The sequence below is a fragment of the Stegodyphus dumicola genome, chromosome 7 (assembly GCF_044657685.1).
Source record: "Stegodyphus dumicola isolate Sdum_Otavi_A_Nest chromosome 7, ASM4465768v1".
NCBI lineage: Eukaryota > Metazoa > Arthropoda > Arachnida > Araneae > Eresidae > Stegodyphus > Stegodyphus dumicola.
This window is the reverse complement of record NC_140774.1, coordinates 107,221,064-107,244,404: the sequence shown is the minus strand read 5'-3', so window position 1 is coordinate 107,244,404 and position 23,341 is coordinate 107,221,064. Positions and strand designations below refer to the sequence as shown.

The 23,341-nt window shown below is 31.2% G+C and overlaps 1 protein-coding gene across 4 annotated transcripts in view; it reads right to left on the bottom strand.

The window, feature by feature from the left end:
* The window catches only part of Mtmr6 (Myotubularin related protein 6), a 169,951-nt gene that overhangs the window by 8,433 nt on the left and 138,177 nt on the right, over positions 1 to 23,341 (bottom strand). For 3 of the 4 annotated variants that reach the window (XM_085820692.1, XM_085820690.1, XM_085820691.1), the window contains 2 exons: positions 15,495 to 15,687; positions 655 to 794 (listed from right to left, as the gene is read on the bottom strand). In XM_085820692.1, coding sequence (XP_085676818.1) covers positions 655 to 794; positions 15,495 to 15,687 — 333 coding nt within the window. The remainder of the gene's footprint in view (positions 1 to 654; positions 795 to 15,494; positions 15,688 to 23,341) is intronic. The other variant, XR_015042178.1, reaches the window with a different exon arrangement.

The following is a 23,341-nucleotide window of genomic DNA, read 5'->3' as shown; positions in this document are numbered from 1 at the left end:
TGTGAGAGGCTTAGGTTTAAGGTTAAAGATTTAAGTTGGGAAAGTTAATTCAATGTTATTATTTTTTTTTTTTTGGTTGTTGTCGTTTTGTTTTGTTCCAAGAAATGTGAATTTGACAGGTCATTGAAAGACACAATCAAATCTTTTAGAGGGAAGGTGTGATGACCACGCGTGCACAGTTTAGCTGAATGATGTGCAACGCCTCTCTCTCTCACGTGACTTACATAAGAGGAGAAGAGAAGAGACTGATAGTAATGAAAGTAAACCACTGTATGCCAGCATAATAATGATAGATATGTTTCTATTTCTTTTTTGTGTAAACTTTTCATTTTGTTCGTATGCTAATAAAGTGTTTGTGTTATTAAATGTCTGCTGTACAAAATACCCACATTATGTTCACGTTCTACATTAAGTAGGAAATATATATATATATACAGAACCCATGCAGAAGTTCTCATGACAGTTTACAAATTACTCAGGCTACCAAGCAAATACTTTTTCAACATTCACTATGAATTAACTTAAAAAAATTAATAAGTAAAAATAAAATAAATATATAAAAATAATAGTTAAAAACTCAAAGTAATTTCATTATAGACTTCATGCATAAACATGATGATTATTTATAACTATACAATTGAAAAAATTCCATACCTTTCGACTAAAATGATCAAACGGAGTTGAACAAATGCATTCTCTAACATTTCTGAGTGTTTTCCATTCCAGTGCAACAGAATCTATTTCTTCTAGAAGTTGAGAGAAAGCTGAATTGTCAAAACTGCCATCAGGAGAATCTAAACAACAGTAATAAAATGTTTACGATTTTCCCGAAATTAGAGATAATAAATGTATAAAAAGAAACTTTATTAAGATATTTATTTTTCACAGACAAGTTATAAAAACCGTTTTTACAGAAATATATTAGCGGCAATTAAAAAATGATCTTTCCTGATTATTATATTATTAATGAAAAAAAACTTAAGAAATGAAGGTTGTAATTTAGGAAATAAGGGACTTTAAAATTTATTTTATTTTAAAAAGCTGTATATTTATAAATTCTATTGATATAAATATTACAATACTAAAAAAATCAAGAAGGGATATAAAAATATGAATTATTTAAATTTTATTATTAAAATGTTAGTATCTGCACTAATTTCTTTTCACTTACATAAACATAAAATAATTTCAATTTATAACTATTTTTTCTGTTACAGACAGACATCTTTTTTTAAAAACTGAAAGGCTTGAAACTTTTCATAGCATTGATTTGTAACTTTTTAATATAAATTTTTTCCCGTTCCATAATGTTGAATTACTACTATGGACACTAAGATGCATAACTCGTAACATACTGTTGAGCCCCTCAAATGTAATAATATCTCTAATACACTGAGTGTATGAAATGCAACAGTTTTTAAAAGTCATTCCTACATTAACTCATGCATCTATGACAGAGCTGACATTTAAATACAAAATAGATATTGGAATAGATATTGACATTTAAATACAAAATAGATATTGGAATAAATAGATATTGGAATCAAAATATAATTGGCATATTTGAAATATAGCTATTCAAATATGCCAATTTTATCATCATGCTTTTGGATTCATTCTGAATACATTCAAGCCATGTGAATATAATATTGTTGCGTTATTTTCTTCCTTCACATTCGTACACGGTTCGTGAGGATTTGGAGTGAATAATGGCGATACTACTTGATGAAATATCGAAACACACTTTACTGGCCAGTATTGTCAGGACAGCTTCAAAACACGTTTTTAAAGTCGTCGATGAACTACTATAAACAAGCTGACACAATCAGAGACACAGCCTTCAGGTTATTAGGCTATCATGGTAGAAACAGCTTCACTGCAAAGCACCAGAATAGAGCTCTCGACTCTGTTCTCGGAACTTCACGTACTCTCGAGACTCTCTACGCTACAACTCGTAATGCACTCGACAACACACAGAGCACAGCTCAATACTCTTCAGTTCAGTCATTCTTGGAGCTCAACACGCTCTCTGGACGATGCGCACTAACTGCGATACACTAAGAGATTCTTTCGGTGCACTCGCTGCCCGGCTGTCAACGCGATTGACTCGCTAGACGAGACACCAACTCAATACTAACTGACTGCGGACCAGCAGGGTTTATATTGCTTTCAGCTTGTGTTTGAGAACATTCTGGGCTAAACCGGTAAGAATTCGTTCCAGAAGGTTCTCCATCAATCCATGGCATATCGCCAATTTTGTTGCCAAATGGGCAACCCTAAAACTGCTTTGCGGGGAAGCTATCCTACCATGCCTGTACATGTCGTAACACTAATTTAGATATTGGAATCAAAATATAATTGGCATATTTGAAATACAGCTATTCAAATATGCCAATTTTATCATCATGCTCTTGGATTCATTCTGAAAACATTCAAGCCATGTGAATATAATATTATTTTGCATGTTTGACTGTAAAGAAATCAGACCTGAATTAATGCATCTGGTCAGGAATAATACTCAGATAAGATGCAGTCAGGGATATACCCTGAATTTTCATAAAGGGGATACAGCTTCATATCTAATCATATTAATGAATGGAAGTTATAATTATATGTATTCAATAGTTGGCTACAGGCTTGCCTATCAAGATTGTTAAATACTGCACAGCATCAAAATAATGACCTGCCTTTTACAAAAATTTTAAATTTACTAATTTTTAGCCTGAATTAGAAATTTTTTAAGTTTTACAAAACTTATATTACAGAGTCATAATTCAACACACTTGGCTTATTCATAAATTTGGTTAATTAACTCATTGTGTATAATCAGTTAATCAACCAACAATTTGTCTTAAAAATCTGGCAGAGTTGATGTTGATATGACAAAATTAGTAAATCAGTATTTAAGTTTCACTTTTAAAGTTACAAATACTGCTGGTGTTTATAAAAGACATACATTCACATACAAGTTTATTTACTATCTCAAGCAGAATACAGAACATTCAATTCAAATAATTTACAAGAAAAAATTCATAAATTCTATCTAAACAACAGCCCAATTTTTAGCATATTTTTTTAGACACAGTACAATTTCAATGCACAGTAAAGTGATTTCACATTTTTCAAAATAATGATTTCTTCTTTAAGGCATATTGAGCATAACCTCTTTACAGGATTTATGCGTATTGAGCTGCAATTTATAAAATCAATCTAAAACAATAAAAAATATCTACACTATAAACTGTAACTGTAACTACACTATAAACTATCTACACTAAAACTTACTTTCCACCCTCTTCTTTAAATTCATAAATTTTTAATAACTTTATCTATTTGTAGAACTAATAAATTGAGAAATGTTTCTAAATAGCAGTTCTTGTTTTTTTTTTTTTTTTTTTTTTTAAAGGGATATCGTTTATCATTTGATTTAATTTTTTTATTGTTTTTAACCATATTTTTATAAAGTTTCATAGGTATTTCCATTTGTTTGTTAATGGAAGATCTTTTCTTGATCACTCATATGTGAAAACCGGTCGCGGACACTTAGCCGACAGGACATTTAACTGACAAGACATTTAGCCAACAGGGACACTTAGCCGACATGGACACTTAGCCGACAGGACATTTAGCTGACAGGGACACTTAGCCGACAGGACATTTAGCCGACAGGACATTTAACCGATACGGACACTTAACCAACAGGTCATTTAGTCGACACGGACAGTTAGCTGACAAGACACTTAGCCGACAGGACATTTAAGCGACATGGACAGTTAGCCGACAGGACATTTTGCTGACAAAGAGAGTTAGCCGTCAACACATTTAACTGCAGGACACTTAACTATCAACACATTTAGTCGACAGGACACAAAGCCGACAGTAACGTTTAGCTGGCACGTACCCAATAATTATTCAAACTTACTATCAATTACAAATTTCTCGACTTCTCCGTAAGTTCAATATTTAAGTTATTTTTTCAATATCAGTAAAATTCATTTTTCGATTCTTAAAGATCTCACATATACTTTTAATTACTGTGTTAATTGAGCATTGTTTGATATGTATCCATGAACCTTATAAGAAATAGACCAACCCAAATGGGTTTTCTCCCTTGCCTTGGCGTATTGCCGGCTGTTATCTTGACCACATCCGGAGTAGAAGGGACGACTTGCAGAAACTTAACAATAATTGGCTATTGCAGCGCGTATAATTTTCAAGAAAATGCTGGCGATAGCACCTCATTTCACAATTTAGAATTTTTAGATATTTTCATTTTAGAAACTGAGATTGATTTTTAAAAATTTAGTATGCTTATCAAGCGTAATTAATGTTCTAAATAATTATAAAGCTGTTATATGCTTTCAGGTCTGGATATTTTTTTTAGCTTTTCCTATGCTGTAAGGAAATCTGTATCTCCTTCTTTTAAAAAATATTTTAAATCTGAACTAATAGAAAAATTCAAACAAACAATTTTCTCTCACAATTTTTGTGCTTTTTATTGGCGTAAATAAGTAAAAAATACTAAAATCGAAAAAATTTATTTTTGAAAGTTTTTGCTTAAAATTCCTATTTGTACTGCTTTTTTAAAAGTATATCTGAATATAATAGCGTAATATTCTATAAAGAAGTTTTATTTCAATAATATTTCATAACATATCATAGTGATTAACACTTTTAACACTTTAATAATTTTTATGCATTTATGTTAAAAACCGTATTTCACTGTAATAATTAATTGTGCTAGTATTTTATAGTGATTATTTTTTAAATTTATGTCTAGTTCTGCATAAGTTTTCTTATTTATTGCTAATTTATTTTATTAACCCAAAGGGGCGGCAGCTCAGAAAATCTATTAGTTTCGAAACGGCATTTTGCTTTGTTTCACTATAAATGTCCGTTTCACTTTGCAAACTGTTGCTACCAAATATTATTGCCCTGTATTAAATTTAAAGAAATTAAATAATGAAGAATCTGCATGAATGCATGTATGTTTCTCTCGCACTGTGAAAAAAACAACAGAATTTAGAATCATAAAATTTTGAATAACGTAATCCTCCACCCGAACATGGGCACCTGGACGGCCTAATTTCGAATTTGTTTTAATCCATTTCATATTTTGTAACTTTAACGAAGCTTTGATTACAAAACTCAACGAGTTCAAAGCAAGCAATGGCAACCCTGTACAGAAAAAAAGAATCTCCAGTGAAGAAATTCTAAAGATATGTCATTTTCAAATATTTTGTGATATTGTTCTTGAATGAAATTTTATGTGATTTACTTGCGAAGAACATGATGTTTAATAAACAAAGGTAACATGCAAAACATTACAAAAACGCTTCTTTGGGCGTAATATAAAATTATATTGCTGAGTGCTTCCAGAGTTTATCTTTTTTTTTTCCCTCATTACACTCAAAAAGTTTTTTCTCCGAATTTTATGAATTACTAAAATAAATAATCATCTTGTAATGTTAATAATTAATGATCATATAATCAAATAAATGATTGTCTTGTTATGTTATAATAATTTTAAAAACTACTGCCTGAAAATGCTCTTAAAATCAAAGAAAATTATCACATCTTGTTTAATTTTACCTTATTTGTTTCAAAGCATCCTATGCTATCAGTATTAATTAATTTTATTTTATTTGTACACAAAAATAAGTTCATAAGTTTTGCATTTAGAATGTTTACCGTTTTACTAAAGTAAAGAAATTAATACAAGAATTACGCTTAAAAAAATGCGCAAAATGCAGTAAAATGTGCTTTTATGAGATACGTATGTTAAATCTTGTTTGCAAAAACTGTGACATTCATAATCTCATCACTTATACAACGTATCAGATTTTATAACTAAAAACAGTTATGTGATACAAACGCCAACGGTTTCCATGTTAAAGTAAGCCAGATCGTCCCTACTCTTTCTTACGGACAGCCCACCAGCGGCCGAGCGGTAAATTCGCTGAACACTGGTAGTTCGGGCCGACGTTCGAATCCTGCAAACGGGCTGGCTGCATGGGCGTTTTCGTGGTTTTCCCCATGTGTAAACGTGTATATGAGCCAGTTTTGCTTGGAACGTTCTCCACGAAGGCATCCCTCCCCTTAGGCAGATAGCCCTCGAGGCTTTGCCATAATCACACACACACACACACACTTTCTTACGGACACGTGGGCGACGCACGCTCCGCCCACAGGGTTAGTCTACCTCTTATAAGGTTCATGTATGTATCGTGCTGTTTGGTGTATATTGGCAAAATTGATAAAGTGCTGAAATTTCTCGTCAGGGAATATGAATGAAATTTCGAAAGGAAAAAAGAATTTTCTTAGCTAAGTATGGTGGTCACTTAATTATATTTTAATGTGAGATCTTCAAAAATTATCCATAAAGCTTCTTCATTTAATCAACTGGGTTCTTTTGAACACTTTCACTTCATTAATAATTTTTCTTGTTTACTTAATGATATTAATTTTCCAATCTCGCTCTTCCAAATGCTTTCAAATTTTTAATACCTTTACGTTCTCTTCTCACTAATGAAATTTCCTTTCAATATCATGAAAAATCTGAATAATGCAATAAAAATTATTGTTATTCTTGAATTACACTTTTTATGGAAACATATTGTGGTGAGGGTTAGTTTAGCAAATATATTTTATTTTGTTATTAAAAACAATAAAAAAAAAAAGCGAATTTTTAAGACAAGCAAAGGTATAAATTATTTGTGACCTTTGCAGTTCATGCCACCATTCTTGAGATAAAAATTCTGTAACATTTTATTGACCACGCCTCTCGCTTAAAATACTTACTTAGATTAATGTTTATAGCCCTAAACTAGTGCATAATGTTTAATTTAGAAGTAAAATATTCTTTAAGGTTTTGTTTTATTCATTTTCGAGAAATTTCAGCGCTTTTTCAATTTGGCCAATGTACACCAAACAACACGATACATATCAAACAATCCTAAATTAACACAATAATTAATAGCACATATGAGATCTTTAAGAATCAAAAAATGAAGTTTACCGATAAGTGAAAAAAATGACTTAAATATTGAACTTATGAAGTAGTCGAGAAATTTTGTAATTGATAGTTTAAATAATTTCTGGGTACGTGTCAGTTAAACGTCACTGTCGGCTTAGTAACCTATTGACTAAATGTCTTGACAGGTAAGTGTCCCGTATCTAAATGTCCTGACAGTTAACTCTCTGTTTCGGCCAAATGTGCTGTCGGCTAACTGTCCGTGTCAGCTAAATGTCCGGTCGGCTAAGTGTCCTTGTCGGCTAAATGTCCTGTCGGCTAACTGTCCGTGTCGGCTAAATGTCCTGTCGGCTAACTGCCCGTGTAGACTAAATGTCCTGTCGGCTAAGTGTCCTTGTCGGATAAATGTCTTGTCGGCTAACTGTCCATGTCGGCTAAATGTCCTGTACGCAAAGTGTCCGTGTCGGCTAACTGGTGTCGGTTAAGTGTCCTGTCGGCTAAGTGGTTGTCGGTTAAGAATCACGGACCCTGTGAAAACTTGTTCTAATATTACAGACAGGTTTTAATTTCTAAAATTTAAAATGCAAGTGTGGAAAGTTGTATGGAACAATCAACAAAGATAATATTAATAAAATTAAAATGGCTAAAGCAATAAATAAATGAATAACCAAAATTAAAAAATATAAAGAGATAAAAGTGTTAATGAATGGAATCACTGATAAGTAAATAGTAAATTAAAACATCAAAAATTTAAAAAAATTAAGAAAATCTTTATAAGGTAAAATAAATTAAGTGAAATAATGAAATAAATGAAATGGGAGTAAATTAATAGAAACAGAACACATAACACCAAAGATAAAAGGAAAGTAAGTATTTTTTTAATATTATTCTTGGTATTCAGATCAAATTGCATCTTTATTTTTGCTTCTAATCCACTTAAAGCCATTTTGACCAGATGAGTAAGGCCCATAAAAATTGCATTTCCTAATAATATTGCATTTTGGGATGGAAAATTTCCTTCTTGACTGATTAAATTTTCCAATTTGCTCTTTCCATATAAAGTGAGGTATTCATTCAATATCTACAATCAATACATATGAACTGTTGCATTAACTGCAGAATTTTCTGTTAATACTATGATTCAGTAACACAACATAGTACCAAAGCTCATCTTATTTCTAGCTGTGGGTGAACTTCAATTTCATTCAAAAGTTCAAATGCACTGGAATCAGTCTCTGACTGAATTTAAGAACTGATTATAAAAAGATTTTTCATGTTTTATAAAAGAGGTACTATTAACCCACTGAAATGGCTAAATGCATCCTTAGTCTGAACATTTATTCTTTCGATATATATTTAAGAAATGACCAGGCTAACAGAAATAACTAAACTAGTTTTGGCTTACATATACTGAAAATGCATCATGTTTTTATCTTGATATTTACTGCATATTGTCCTTTAAAGCTTTTTTTAAAATAATTTTCTTTTTTAAAAAAGGGCAAAAAACTAACAACTGTGAATAGCTCTTTTAAAAGCACATCTGTTTTATTTTCAGTAGAGTTACAAATTTCTAAGAAAAGATACTCCCTTTAATTTTAAGATTTAATACATTATCAAATGAAACTTTGAAAGAAACTCAGAAATAAGCCAACTTAACTAAATATATAGTACAAAGTACACTTCAAAGCAGAAAACCTACATTTGTCTCCATTTAAAAAAATAATAAATCACATTAAATTCATTGGTAAATAACAAACTATCTCTTTCAGTTACATACAATAAACTGACCATATGCAGTATGTGGAATTTGTTCGATCTAGCAGGTTGTGAGAGAAAAGGAGGGGAAGGGAGCATTTCCTTTTGCTCATGTAAAATATTTCATCAATCAGTACTCAAATTGATAACATGCACAGTCTCTTAAAAGAAGAAAGAAGACACAGCAGCCCAAAATTCACTCAAATTTCTTATTGTAAAAAAAATCCATGACTAAATGTAAAGCTGAATATTTAAAATAATTACTAAGGATTATGCTATGTCATTTAGTTAAAAAATTTCTTTTGTATAGTTTTAAATCCATAGGCACGTTTAACCCATTAGCCGCTGGTGTTGCGTTCATGCAACGGTCAAAATAAATGTGTATATAAATATAACTACCCAAGATATTTTATACCAGCAGATGATTTTATGTAGGGAATATTATGAAGATTATTTCTGTAAAAAATATTTGCCTTCAATAATCATTTTGTCTATAATAATTAATCTCATACTTAAAGCAAAATTTTTGACCGGGTATTTTTGCCGAAAATATTTCACGAAAGAATCGCCATCTTTATGAGTGATCTATTTTTAGTCAAGGTCACCGTTTATCAGAACAGTACATCAATCTGGTGCTTATGTTTGTGTTGGGAACGAAGGGAAAACAGGTGTTGCGCTGATGCGACGTCAGTAGAAAATGGGCAATCTTTTTTACTCATTCCTTTCGATGTTCTGGTTCATGTTCTGGCTGCTTTAAAAAATGCCTAGAACGAGGTATCTTATATTAGAAGGAGCCCTTCAAAGATTTTTTGATGAAGAAACAGATGATGATAATGTTAATAATGACCAGAATGAAACTGATATTGTTGTTGTTCCCCCAGAAATTGCAGAAGCTAGTGATGAAGAAGAACGGAAAGACAATGTTTTAAATAATGATAATGATATTTTACCAAATGATACTGCTGGGGAAGTTGAAAGTCATGTAAGAAGTACGTTTCAGCCTTCTAAAAGCAGTGGTAGTTATATGAAAAAGTTTAAAAAGCAGAAAACTTGAAATGGATAAAAAAGAAACTGTTAGTTACATCTCAGGAAGAAAATGAAGAAAAAGATAGAAGAAAAACTATAAAAGACAAAATACAAGGTAAAACTAAAGGAGAGATTTTCAATTTTCTTTTTGGTTCAGATATTTACTCTCTTCTCGTTGAACAGACAAATATATACACTCAGCAGCAAAAAAAAAAAAAAAAAAAAAAAAAAAAAAAAAAAGCCTAGAATTTATTGCATCTGAAGCCTATAAGAGAAGATTTATTGGAATATTATTGCTTACAGAATATCATTTTTTACCTCAAGAAGAAATGTATTGGTTTTTTGATAAGGACATTTCTGTTCCTATTGTACAAGAATCGATGTCATGTTTGCAGTACAGGAATATGAAGCAGAATTTGCATTTAGCTGACAATAGTCAAATTGACAATACTGATAAATTATATAAGGTGAGACTGTATCAACTTACTAAATAAGAAATTCCAACAATTTGGTATATTTTCCTACGATCTGAGTATTGACGAGCAAATGATTCCTTATCGAAGCAAACATTCAGCAAAGATGTTTTTGAAAGGGAAACCTATAAGAATTGGGTACAAAGCATGGACTCTGGCGTCATCAGATGGATATGTGTTTCATTTCGATATTTATTCAGGTAAGTCGACAGCTCCAAAATTACCAGAATATGAAGAATTTGGGCTTGGAGGAAGTGAGGTGATAAATTTGCTCAGTGTTGTTGAAACTTCTGCCAATCATGCTATTTACTATTTTGATAACTTTTTTACATCATTTCAGCTTCTCTGTCATCTAAAAAATATGCTACAGGAACAATTCAGGAAAACTGCATACAAATGTGCCCACTAGAAACTGTGAACTGTGTCCGTAAGAAAGATAGGGGTTATTATGATTTCCAGTATGAAGAGAAAAACAAAATAATTTTTGCGCGATGGAATGACAATTCGGTTGTAACTGTAACATTAAACCATAAAAAATGTTTCCCGTTATTCAAAAACGCAAAGGAAAAAGGTTTTTATATCTCAGCCTCAGCTTATTGAACAATACAATGCCAAAATGGTGGAGTCGATTTATGTGACAATTTAGTAGCCAATTACAGAATAAGAGTTCGTGGCAAAAAATGGTGGTGGCCAATATTTACTAATTACATTGATGTCGCCTTGACAAATGCATGGAAAATATCACGACTTTCTACTACTGGAAATAAAACATCTCTTTTAGATTTCAGACACGAGGTTGCATTATTCCTTTTGCAAACTCCTATTGAGAGTGTAGATTTAGCCAGAAGTAGATCAGCAACAGGAAGACCTAGTAAATTCAGCATTCAAAATCATTGCCTGAAGATGGTAGACATTTTATCGTAAAGTCCGATGATAACAAAAGACTTCGTTGTACAGAGTGCCATAACCAGACTGTTTATAGATGCAAAGTATGTAATGCAGTTTTACATCATTATTGTAATGAGCTTTTCAGGCTTGAATCTTTCAAATGAAATAAACTGTATTTGTAAAAGAAATATAATGTATATTTTAATATTAAATTAATTACAAGTAAAGTGATTTTTAGATTTATAAAACGTTATACAACTAAAAGGTAACCCAGAGCTCCACTCAAAGGAAACATTGCACAAGTACAATCCTACTCACTAAACATCCATAGACTTATTCCGCTGATGTTGCACGAACGCAACACCCACTTTTGCCACAGATAAGAGAATTTTTTTTTTTATTTTCCATGTAAATTTATGTTATAAATGCTTAATTTAATATTTGTTATTATTTTCATGAGAAAAGAATCATTCCTTGTAGTTTTGGCAGTTAATGGGTTAAGATAATGCCCCTCGCTGCAATAGGAAGAGCTAGTCCTGTCACTCTATCAAGTATTGTTCTATTAACATCTTTGAATCAGTGGTTTAATGTGTCATAAGAATAGTCTCCCTGCAAAGAGTCTGCCTACTTATGTCATATGAGACAGATCCACTATTTCACATTGTTTATGTTATATACAAGGGTTGCCGAACATTTTCATGATCATGAATTGCTCTTTTTGTGTCCAATGATTGGTGGTGCATGAGGGAAATATAAAATAGTAGTGCCAACAACTCAAAAGTATGTCATAGTCCATTGGTGAAACAGGCCTTGTATTATACCGACCTGCACAACATGTTGATACATCTGCACAACACATTAAGAATCGCTGCAGGCATATCACAGTTTTTCAAGACTTCTTCACTACACAGTACTGCAAGATCATTGAAACGTCTCCTTGTATTTTATATTATACTATTATCACAACACTTCATAAATAGTATACAGAAGTTTTGACAAAATATTAGTCCTAATTTTCATTTTATGAAACTAATCATTAAAAGCAGACAATCAGTGTTCAAGCACACTATTAATCATATGCTGTACGAGGTAGGATTCAAAAGTTCCAGACTGAGTCTATAATGTAAAAAATATTATGAATTAAATTGTAAAAACACACCCTCCTTCGAAATAAGACTCTTATGCAAAAACACACTTTTGCCAGCGCCTGTAAAGTTCATCAAAGCATGCCTAGAATCCATTCTAGGGCATGTCCTTTAATTCAGCCTGCAATGCACATTTAATTTCATCTGAAGATTGAAATTAACGAACCTGCAAGCATCTTGCCAGTTCAGGAAACAGAAAGAAATTGCAAGGTGCGAGATCAGTCGAGTAAGGAAGATGAGGCAAAACAGTTGTTTATGTTTTCGCAAGAAAGTCATTGACGAGTAGGGATCGGTGAGCAGAAGCGTTGTCATGCTACAGCACCGATGACTGCTCAGCCCACATTTTTGGCCTCTTCTTCAGGATTGACTCACACAAACGACACAAGATTTTGATGTAGAGTTCTTTGTTCACAATGCGTCCTTCAGGGATAAATTCCAGATGCACAATTCCCTGGATATCAAAGAATACCTCTAACATGATCTTTCCTTTAGAGCGATCTTGGGGGAATTTCTGCTTCCGTGGAGATTGTTGTGATTTCCACGTTGCCAATACTCTCTTGGTTTGTAGGTCATAAAAAAAAAAACACCATCTCTTGTCTCCAGTAACAATTCTACCAAGTAAGGTTGGATCTTTGTCAACAGCTGAGATTAAGTCTCCCATTTCCATTCGAATTCCCTTTTGGTCTATTAACCCTTTTGGTCCCTTTTATTATTCCCTTTTGGTCTATGTTTAACATATGGGGAATGATGACACACCCTATACATGCTAAGATCCTTAGTCAGTATCCGCTGACATCTGGCTTCTGATATCCCAACCAATTCTGCTATTTGGCAAATTGTTTGCTGCCTGTTCGCACGTATACCTCCGCAGGCACCTTTTTGATGTTTTCATTGGTGAGCAAAGTCATGCCACAGCCACAGCATTTGTCATCTTAGGCCCTTTCCTTGCCTTCTACGAAATGACAATGCCACTGAAAAGCTTGCCTTCTCGATAATGCTTCACTTCCGTACGCACGTTTCAACATTTTGAAAGTCTCCGTAGCACTCTTTCCCAAGCGAACACAAAATTTGATGTTGATGCTCTGTTCAACTGATGCCATTTCTTTCTATCACCAATTACTAACTGCACCTGCCTACAAAAACGCTATTGCGAGCTTTTGACCACGTGATTTTGGACAAACTACTTTTAGAAAAGGGGGAGAACATAGTAACACAAAAACGTACTCGTAGTCGCACTACTGCACAAAATTTTTACATTATAGACTCAGTACGGGAATTTTTGAATCCTACAATGTATATTATCTACCAATTTGTAGGTACTAACACTGGAAAAATATCCCATAAAAATTTTCAATTTTTTCATGCATTTAATAGCTGAAATTTTGTTGCATTAAAAATTTCTCTGCATAAAATTTCATTTGAAAAACCATATGGATAACAGAAAATCTTATGCAATAAGTTTTATTAAGTAACAATCTTCTATAGACAGAAATTTATTAATTAACAAAAAATATAATTTGAAAATCAGTAGACATAACTGCTCTCCCTTCAGAACTTTTAAAACAGTATTCCAATAAATGACAACAACCGCAATGAATATAAACTGCAGAATGCAGGCATCTTGTTTACATTTTACTGAGAAAACATTTTAACAAAATTCAGTCAATGAACAATTATATTTTGTTACTTTAAAATAGAAAATTCAAGGTTACTTCAGACTCCTGACTTGCTTCATAACCATAGGAATGAAAGATGCAACACACACTTTGAATCACCTATTTTTTTTTCTATTCCATTTTCAATTAGCATGTTTTGCCTCATCAAAAATGCACACATGAAAGCTATCATGAACAACAGAATCAAGTAAAGTAGATAAAATATGTGCTGAGGGGTGATAATGACTGGCATTATAATCACAAATAATAAGAGTGGCCTTGAGGAGTGGCAACAGCCTTGAAATTCTTATTTTAAAGAAACAGATTACAACAAGGTATAAAAGCCTAATTGTTAGTGTCTTCTTGGTCTTATTTTCAGAATTTTCATTACACTGAAGAAGGGATAGCATAAAAATCATAAAAAACATAATTTCATTATCTCATAAAATATACTGATTGTGATGTATATAAAAGGTTTTTCTTCATTTGCCTCAGGAAACAATTATTTAGACAAAAAAGATTATTAAATAATGCAATGATATATTTATGTGGAGTGGAAATTTAAATTTTTACAAACATAAAATAACATAGAACTATATTACACACCATTTGTAACATGAAAAGTTCCATTAGAATAAAATTTTATGCAGAAAATATTCATTATTAACTACAAATACTGGGTGTTTAAACATGATTCCATTTTTTTTTTCCTATTAGATATCACTAAAGAACTTCTTGTATGTAACTCAACATAGGTGTGCTTGTATTTGAAAAGTATGAGAGTTTTAGTATGTGACATCCATTTAAACACTAAACAATAATTATGTTTATCTCATTAAAAATACCAAATTTTATGCGAAAAAAGAAAGAGCATTGGCAGGAAACTTCATTTCTTTGTTTTCTTGCAAAGAAAACTGCAGCAGGAACAAATCATAGGTAGCTGGAAATTTACAGTCAACATGCTCCATCAAAAACTACAATGGTTCTGGCAGTTTAAAAATAATGATTCTGATATGCATGAGAAACCACATGGAAAATGGCCCAAAACTTCAAAGGTAACAATTTGAGTTAGACAATCAATGTTGAACATTCCTAATAACAATTAATCAATTTTACTGAAGCATCAAAGCAAAACATCCAGATATTTCAAAAGAAATAACAAGGCTATTTTCCAACAAGATAATATTTATCCAAAAGTTTCAAGACCAGTCAAGGAAACTAAAATAATTTTGTTGAGATGTGTTGTGCTACCTGCCATATTAACCAAATATTGCTCATTCACCATTTATTTCAATATAAACAAAGTAGCCTTTCTTGAAATTGCCACAGTTCTTATGATTGGCTTGTGATTGTTTCGAAACAAGCAGACTTCTTTTGTTATGGAATCTGTCTGTTGCCTAAAAGATGGGAAAATGTTGTAGTTTCTGATGAAAATAATTTGAATAATTGAAAAACTTTTTATTTTATTTTGAAAATAAACCTTTGTCTTTTATTTACACAAAAAAGGGCAGAGTCATATTTGTACACCTAATAATATCAACAATTTTGAGAAATAAAATGTATCATACTAAAAACATACCATCAACATTTCCATTTTTAAGACTACCATTTTCAAATCCTGAATCTGCAGCATCACCCATATCATGAGATGTTTTTTCTAGTTGCAGCTTTTGAGCAAAATCATCAGCAAGTCCACTATCAACCATAGAACAATCTATGTCTTTGCTTGGAGTCTCTGCATGGCCAAGCGCTGTTTTTAATTGATTTATACGCTACAGAACAAAAATTTAAATAAACATCATTAAAATACTTTCACACAGGGGTAACTGAGAAAAAATAACTTGTGTGGCAATAAAATCCTTTAACAAATAGATAATTTATGTTTTTACAATTATTGCTTTTCAGATGTTTCTTCTGTAATATGAAATTTTATAAAATTACTCCATATTTGTGTTAGACAAAGTTTTACTAAGAAGAGCCAGTAATACCATATGAGAAGTAAATTATTTACTCATCCAAGTCAGATAAAACATACACAGTTGATTTAGCTGTTTATCTTATTTCAAATTTTCGATGGAAAAAAATCGGCTCCTCCTAATGATTTACAGCAGCCCCCTTCCCCACAAAATCTTTCAATGACGATTTTTTTGGTGAGCATGTTCATCTGGTAAAAGGTGTAAAATGCATAACAGAACCTTTTTGGAAGAAAAATTACAAAATGTTCCTCCCTAGGTCAACAGTGTAAAGTTTAAGGACAATGCAAACTAGGACTTTATTCCTGGCATCAACTGGCTTTTATTCCAGTTTTGCTGCTTTTTTTAATCATATTTTTATGAAAGTTTTCTTTTATATGGATATATATCAGAAACAAATAAATAAACCTATAGAGAAAAGAAACATGCCATGTAAAGTAGAAACTTTAGAAAAAAATAGGAAGAGATTAGCCCAAGATTAGCAGAGATTTTATATACAGTTTTATTTTGAATTTGCACCAATCACCAATCTAAAGCTTTTTTGTTATAATTATTATTTACTATATATGAACAAATGACTGATTAAATTGCAGATTAATAGACAGACAATATAAGTAAACAAAAAGGAATCATGTACACCATAATTGATTTATCTCTCAAATATAAAATGTTCAAAAATGAGAGAAAAAAAAAAAAAAAAAGTATGAGCCTTTCTAAAACATAAAAATGTATCATCTAATCTTAAAACAAACATTTCTATTAGAAATTTCATAAAATTTTTTGGACAGTATAATATCTATACAAGGTGTATAAGTTGAAGTTTATCTTGTCCTTTATCTGTTTAATTTCTCTAGGTCTCTAATTCTCTTCTTTCCATCATCTTCTTAATACCGTGGCTGACTAATGTGACTGGTAAAACTCAGGGATAAGTAGAAGGGCTAGGTCATTCCTTTGTTCGACTCGTCGCCGACGCGAGTCTCATGGAGGAGGTGAACTGGAAGTAATCTGACGTGTCTGTGTTGCACCTGCTCTGATTTCGCGCATTTAAAATTGTAGTTTCATTCAGTTGCGAGACGATTTTCTGGAGGTCGCAATCCAGATTAATTTTAATCATACATATTTGTTTTCTAATAATGCAAATATTTCATAATTTGTGTGTATATATATATATATATATATAGTTTTAGTCAGTTTTCCTTTTAAATTTTATATTTAAAGTATCCTTTATGTAATATGGCTTCTTGTGCCGTAGCAACATGCCGTAACACTTATAGAAATACGAAAGGAAGAGATATTGTATTTCATGCTTTCCCAAAGGACAATTTGCTTTTGTTGAAAGAATGGATACATAAATGTCAAAGACAGGATTCTATTAATGTGAAAAACGCAAGAATTTGCGATGAACATTTTCTGTGCAGTGATTATGAAGATGACATGAGAAATCGCTTGCTTGGATTGCTGCAAAAGAAACTGTTGAAATGCAATAGTGACGAAAGTAAATTTATCGTGTGCAGTAAACGAAATAACACCAAGACATCAAGAGACTTTTGAAAGACTACACGAATTAAGTCCAAAGAAAATTTATTTTAAGAACGAAATTGAAGCTGACAATAATAAATCAAATGTGAATAATTTTGAAATTAAATTCACAAGTGACAATGCCCTAAGTGACAATAACCCTGAATAACCTAAGTGTAAAGATAAACAAGAATGTATTGATAATTTGAAGAACAAAATAATATCCTTAGGAAATTGTAATAAAATATTGAAAAATAGAGAAATGAAAAATTTTATAGAATGTTTGCTCAGCGACAAAGAAGGTGGACGACATCTAGAAAGAAATTTGTAACGGAAATTCAGAAATGAAAATCCCAAACAGCGAAATTTAGGAAAAAACAACACAGATTGGAGAATTTGGAAAAACGTCTAAAGCATATTTTTACAAAGATGCAGACTGATGCATTGCTAGAAAAGAAGGAAAAAATCAGGTGGACTAGTGAAGATATTTCACGTTGCATAGTCATAAGAGCTCTGTAGAATACGTTTCTTAAATAGAAATGCATTTTTTTCCCCCCCAAAGAAAAGCAACCCAAAAGGCAAAAAAGTGGATTACTTCGAATGTGGTAGCCAATAAATAATACTTCAACAATTTGTAGTTGCATTGTGACTGTATGAGTAAGCATATATAATATGTTTTGATTTGAAATATTTCTAGATGACATTTTAGAAGTTAATAGTGTAAAGCATATTTCAAATGAGAACTAATTTTGTTAAGTTATTGTTAAAGTTATTTTTATTGTATCCTGTGTTATTATTGATTCGATTTTGTGCTAGCTTAGCAATCTAGATAAAATATAATAATATAACATTAAAGTAATTCGCATAAGAAAACCTGTCTCCTTAACCCCCCACTTTTGCAAAATTAAATAATTTTAGGTACCTGTGAGTAAAGTTGTTTTGTCTAAATTAGGATAACAACAATCTTTCATGCATTTATTTAAATGTAATATTGATGTTAAGTTACAAAATTATTAAAAAAAATATATGCTATTATATTGAATCGGGAGAAAAATATGCCGATGTAAAATTTACAATTACGCTGAAACTTAAACTTAGATTAGCAGAAATGTTGAAAACTATGTTAATTTAAGGTTGCTTCTTGATTAATTTGAAATAGCTGTTATTATAATTATCTTAGAAGCAGTAGTACAGTTAGTTCTCTTAGTTAACATGCAGATAAAGAAATTATTAGAAATAAACAGGTATTTAAAGAAAACAAATCTTTGCAAATTAAAAAAAAAAAAAAAAAAAGGGGGGGGGGGACTTTATGCTAAGAGTAGCACATTTTATCTGTTATTTTAAAATAGAATAAGTACTATTAAATTTTTTAATGTTCAGTGTAAAATGCATACTGCAGTAACATTGTCTCTTCTAAATTATAGCTATCTTTCACACACAGCTCATTTTAAACGCTGGTTTTTCAGATTTAAAATGCTAATTTCTATGTTGTCAATTGCATCTCCGTGCTCAGTGTCATCATGGCTACGTCATCACTCCCAACTGCCTGTTTCAAGGGGAAAAGCTCTATGAGCTAGCCCTTCTCTTTTAAGTCCTGGGTAAAACTGATGATAGAAGAAACCAAAAATAAATAATAATAATAGATCTTAATTTATCAAAATTTACATCTTGCTAATTTCATTTCTGAAAAACCATTTATTAATCCCAAGACATTCTCCATTTTCTCAGCCATCTGAACTTCAGTGCATAGTAGGAATAAGCTTTAGTGAAATTAAATGCAGAGCAGATTAAACTCTCTTATGCATTTCTTGTTAAATTCATTTAATTTTTTTAGGTACCTGTGAGTAAAGTTGTTTTGTCTAAATTAGGATAACAACAATCTTTCATGCATTTATTTAAATGTAATATTGATGTTAAGTTACAAAATTATTAAAAAAAATATATGCTATTATATTGAATCGGGAGAAAAATATGCCGATGTAAAATTTACAATTACGCTGAAACTTAAACTTAGATTAGCAGAAATGTTGAAAACTATGTTAATTTAAGGTTGCTTCTTGATTAATTTGAAATAGTTGTTATTATAATTATCTTAGAAGCAGTAGTACAGTTCTCTTAGTTAACATGCAGATAAAGAAATTATTAGAAATAAACAGGTATTTAAAGAAAACAAATCTTTGCAAATTAAAAAAAAAAAAAAAAAGGGGGGGGGGACTTTATGCTAAGAGTAGTGCATTTTATCTGTTATTTTAAAATAGAGTAAGTACTATTAAATTTTTTAATGTTCAGTGTAAAATGCATACTGCAGTAACATTGTCTCTTCTAAATTATAGCTATCTTTCACACACAGCTCATTTTAAACGCTGGTTTTTCAGATTTAAAATGCTAATTTCTATGTTGTCAATTGCATCTCCGCGCTCAGTGTCATCATGGCTACGTCATCACTCCCAACTGCCTGTTTCAGGGGGAAAAGCTCTATGAGCTAGCCCTTCTCTTTTAAGTCCTGGGTAAAACTGATGATAGAAGAAACCAAAAATAAATAATAAAAATAGATCTTAATTTATCAAAATTTACATCTTGCTAATTTCATTTCTGAAAAACCATTTATTAATCCTAAGACATTCTCCATTTTCTCAGCCATCTGAACTTCAGTGCATAGTAGGAATAAGGTTTAGTGAAATTAAATGCAGAGCAGATTAAACTCTCTTATGCATTTCTTGTTAAATTCATTTAACCTACAGGCCACTAGTTACATAGCTGAGTAAGACTAGAATGAAATGGATTGGATTATTTGGGTTACAGCAAACACAAGAGCTATCTGCAATCTGCAGAAGGGCTATCTAAGAGAAGTGATATTTTTGGGTGAACTCTCTAAGGGAAGCAGGTTTATATCAATGCTACACATAGGGAAAATATGAAATCTCCCAAGCAGTCAGCCCATTCACCAGAAATTGAAGGCTGAGTTAAAATTTGCAGAGAATTCTTAATTGCATCCCAGGTTTGATTCCCAAGAACAGAAATATTTGAATAGATCAATGTTTGTTCTCATATGAACATATTTTTTCTAAAAGAGAACATTTTTAAGTATTTCTCTTGTGGAAATCTAAACCTTGAAAGCAGACTGAATGACAATTTTCAAATTTTGCCACAAGAGGCGAAACGAGAAAAAAATTATTTTAATTTGTTTAGTATATGATATAGAGCAGCGGTTCTCAACCTTTTTGTGTACCATCTAAATAAAAATTGAAAATCTTTAGTACCACTACGACAAAATACTACTACCACCACCACTCCTGAAAAAGATCACATAAATTTACGAATGCTACAGAAAAAACTCAATCAGGATATTGGGGTTTTCATTTTTGAATTTAATAGTTAAAAATACTTTGCTTCTTTGCGTCCACCAATATTTCTCTTGCGTACCATCGGTTGAGAAACCTTGTTATAGAGTACTCGAAAAAGTTCCAGTAGAGTTATTTCCATAAATATTGACTCTAAATGTATGCATCCAGTTTTAAAGTGTCTAAAAAATTAGATAATGCTTTAGAAACAACTTCTGCGCAAAGATTGAGAGGATTGTGTAAGTAGAAAAATATAACATTTCATATAGCTTCCATTGAGTAAAATAGCCAATAAATAAAAGATTCAATATATACTAATTAATTAAGTAAAAATTTCCACACCACTTCTCTAAAATTATAGAAATTAAAGTATTTCTTAATGACTTACCCATTCAGTAGATTACTGTACTGACAAAATACACAGATAATAAAAAGTTCTATGGTTTTGAAGAGATCCCCTTCACTTTTTTAACTACTGCTGGTAAACTATAACTCACATGTGAAATCAGTTATTTCCCATGATTGGAAAAGAGAAAAAACATGTGCACATATTTTTCTGAGAACATGTTTCCTGTTGAACAGCCAAAGATGCTTTCCCCTTTTCATAATTGACATTTCTAATGCAATGCTACACCATGGGCTACCTGATTAAAATAGAATTTCTTCTGATTACTTTAGTTCTCAACCGTTCTGTTACACGCATGTTTTCACGATGCCATAAATCTTTTAGTTCCAGTTTTCATTGCATTACAATAGCCCCCTGTTATTTTTGTTCCCTGATATGCAATTATAGAATGAATCCCCTTATTTTTCTCCCTTCAAGTCAATTCTAATGTTGGAATTATCCATGAGGTAACAGCAATGCATTATCTGCACAAGTTTCTGAAAAAATTAATAATTTTCAGAAAGGTATGAATTTGCTCATTTTTTACGATTTTAAATTAAATGCAACTGTACATTATGATAAGAAATTTGGACATATTCATCATATTACAAATTTATATTATCTCAAAGCCAATGGAATAAAAACTGTAAAATACATAAGGATTTGGATTTCCTTGTGAAAAATACAGTCTTTCATGATATGCCTTAGTTAAAAGTTATCAAGTGAAATTTTTTTTTAAATTCTAAAAATGTATAATATCAGCTAAAAACTAATTAAAAAAATATAAGATCTGAAAATTATTATGCAACCTGATTTTGATTTAACATGAAATTCTTAGAATGCATGCAGAAGTTCTGAAACAGAGTATTTAGAACATGGAAGTTATATATTTGAACAGAAATACTTTTAATTTAGAGATCTGGATATTGATTAGATTTTACTGAAGAAAAATACCAAGAAACTTAAGCCTTTTAAAAACATTTTATGATCATAATTTACAGAAACAAAATAAAAAGTTTCCATTTTATTTGTTAACTTTCACTTCTCTCTCAGAACATTTGTAACTATAATTTTTCATTAATTTAAAAATATTAAACTTTAAATATAAGCAACTGACTTTTTTGGGGGTAAACTTTTGGTATCTGGAAATAAAGCAAAAACATTTCCTGGACCTCATTACTGCAAGATTAATGAATTATAAAGGATCTTGATGTCCCAGCCTCTTGTTTTTGCAGCCCTTGTCATAGCTAGCTTCCCAAAACTCGAAAACTGCTTCCATAATAAGCCTGATCACCAAACTGTCACAAGTGCTGATTTACTAATGGCTTTCATTATTAACGACTTAAAAGCATCAGTATGATGGGAATCAGAATAGCAATATGCAACTTGCCTTGGTATTCCAATTTGCTTTCAATTGACATTTGTGCAGTTTCTGATGCTGCTTATCTGAAACACCACAAAAACAAAGCTGGTATGAAAGAGCTTAAGGGGATAACATAAAAGAATTTTAAGACCTCCACCTAATGTCCCTATCTATAATTGCACAAAATTTTGCCTTTGCTTCTATAAAAGCATTACATACAGGTTTTCTGGAAGCAAAAATAACAGTCTGCTCCCCCTTTCTTTTTAAATTTAAACATGTAAATCTAGTTCCAGCAGAACATCTAACAGCCCTATTGGAACTCTGTGCACCTACATGCATTATATACTCTAATTTACTCACTGTATTTCAACAACATGACCTATGTTACACATCATTTATAACAGAAATATTTTTTTTTATCCTTGTCATTTCTTTCCTTTTTTTTTAAGGTTTCTTATACCTTCACAGTCCTATTTTAATTTACAAAGAAAAATATAGCTAACAATAAGTTTTATAAAGCAACCAACTTCATTTTGAAAAGAATTTTAATTACATATTTATAACTACTACAAAACATTGTGGAACCATGTATTACCTCATTATATATATATATATATAATATCACTGACCAAATTTAATAAACTGCTTCAGACTTGTGTGCATTATGTATGTAAATGCACATTAATTTTTGAATGTATAAATGCATAAATATTGAATACATAATAGATAAGCCTGAAAGATTTTGTCATCCTTTTACAGTATGCAGAAGTGCAGAAATATGGCAATTTTTTAATAGAAACCTAAATTTCTCAAACAAATATTGATCTTCTCAGGATAAGCCTTTGA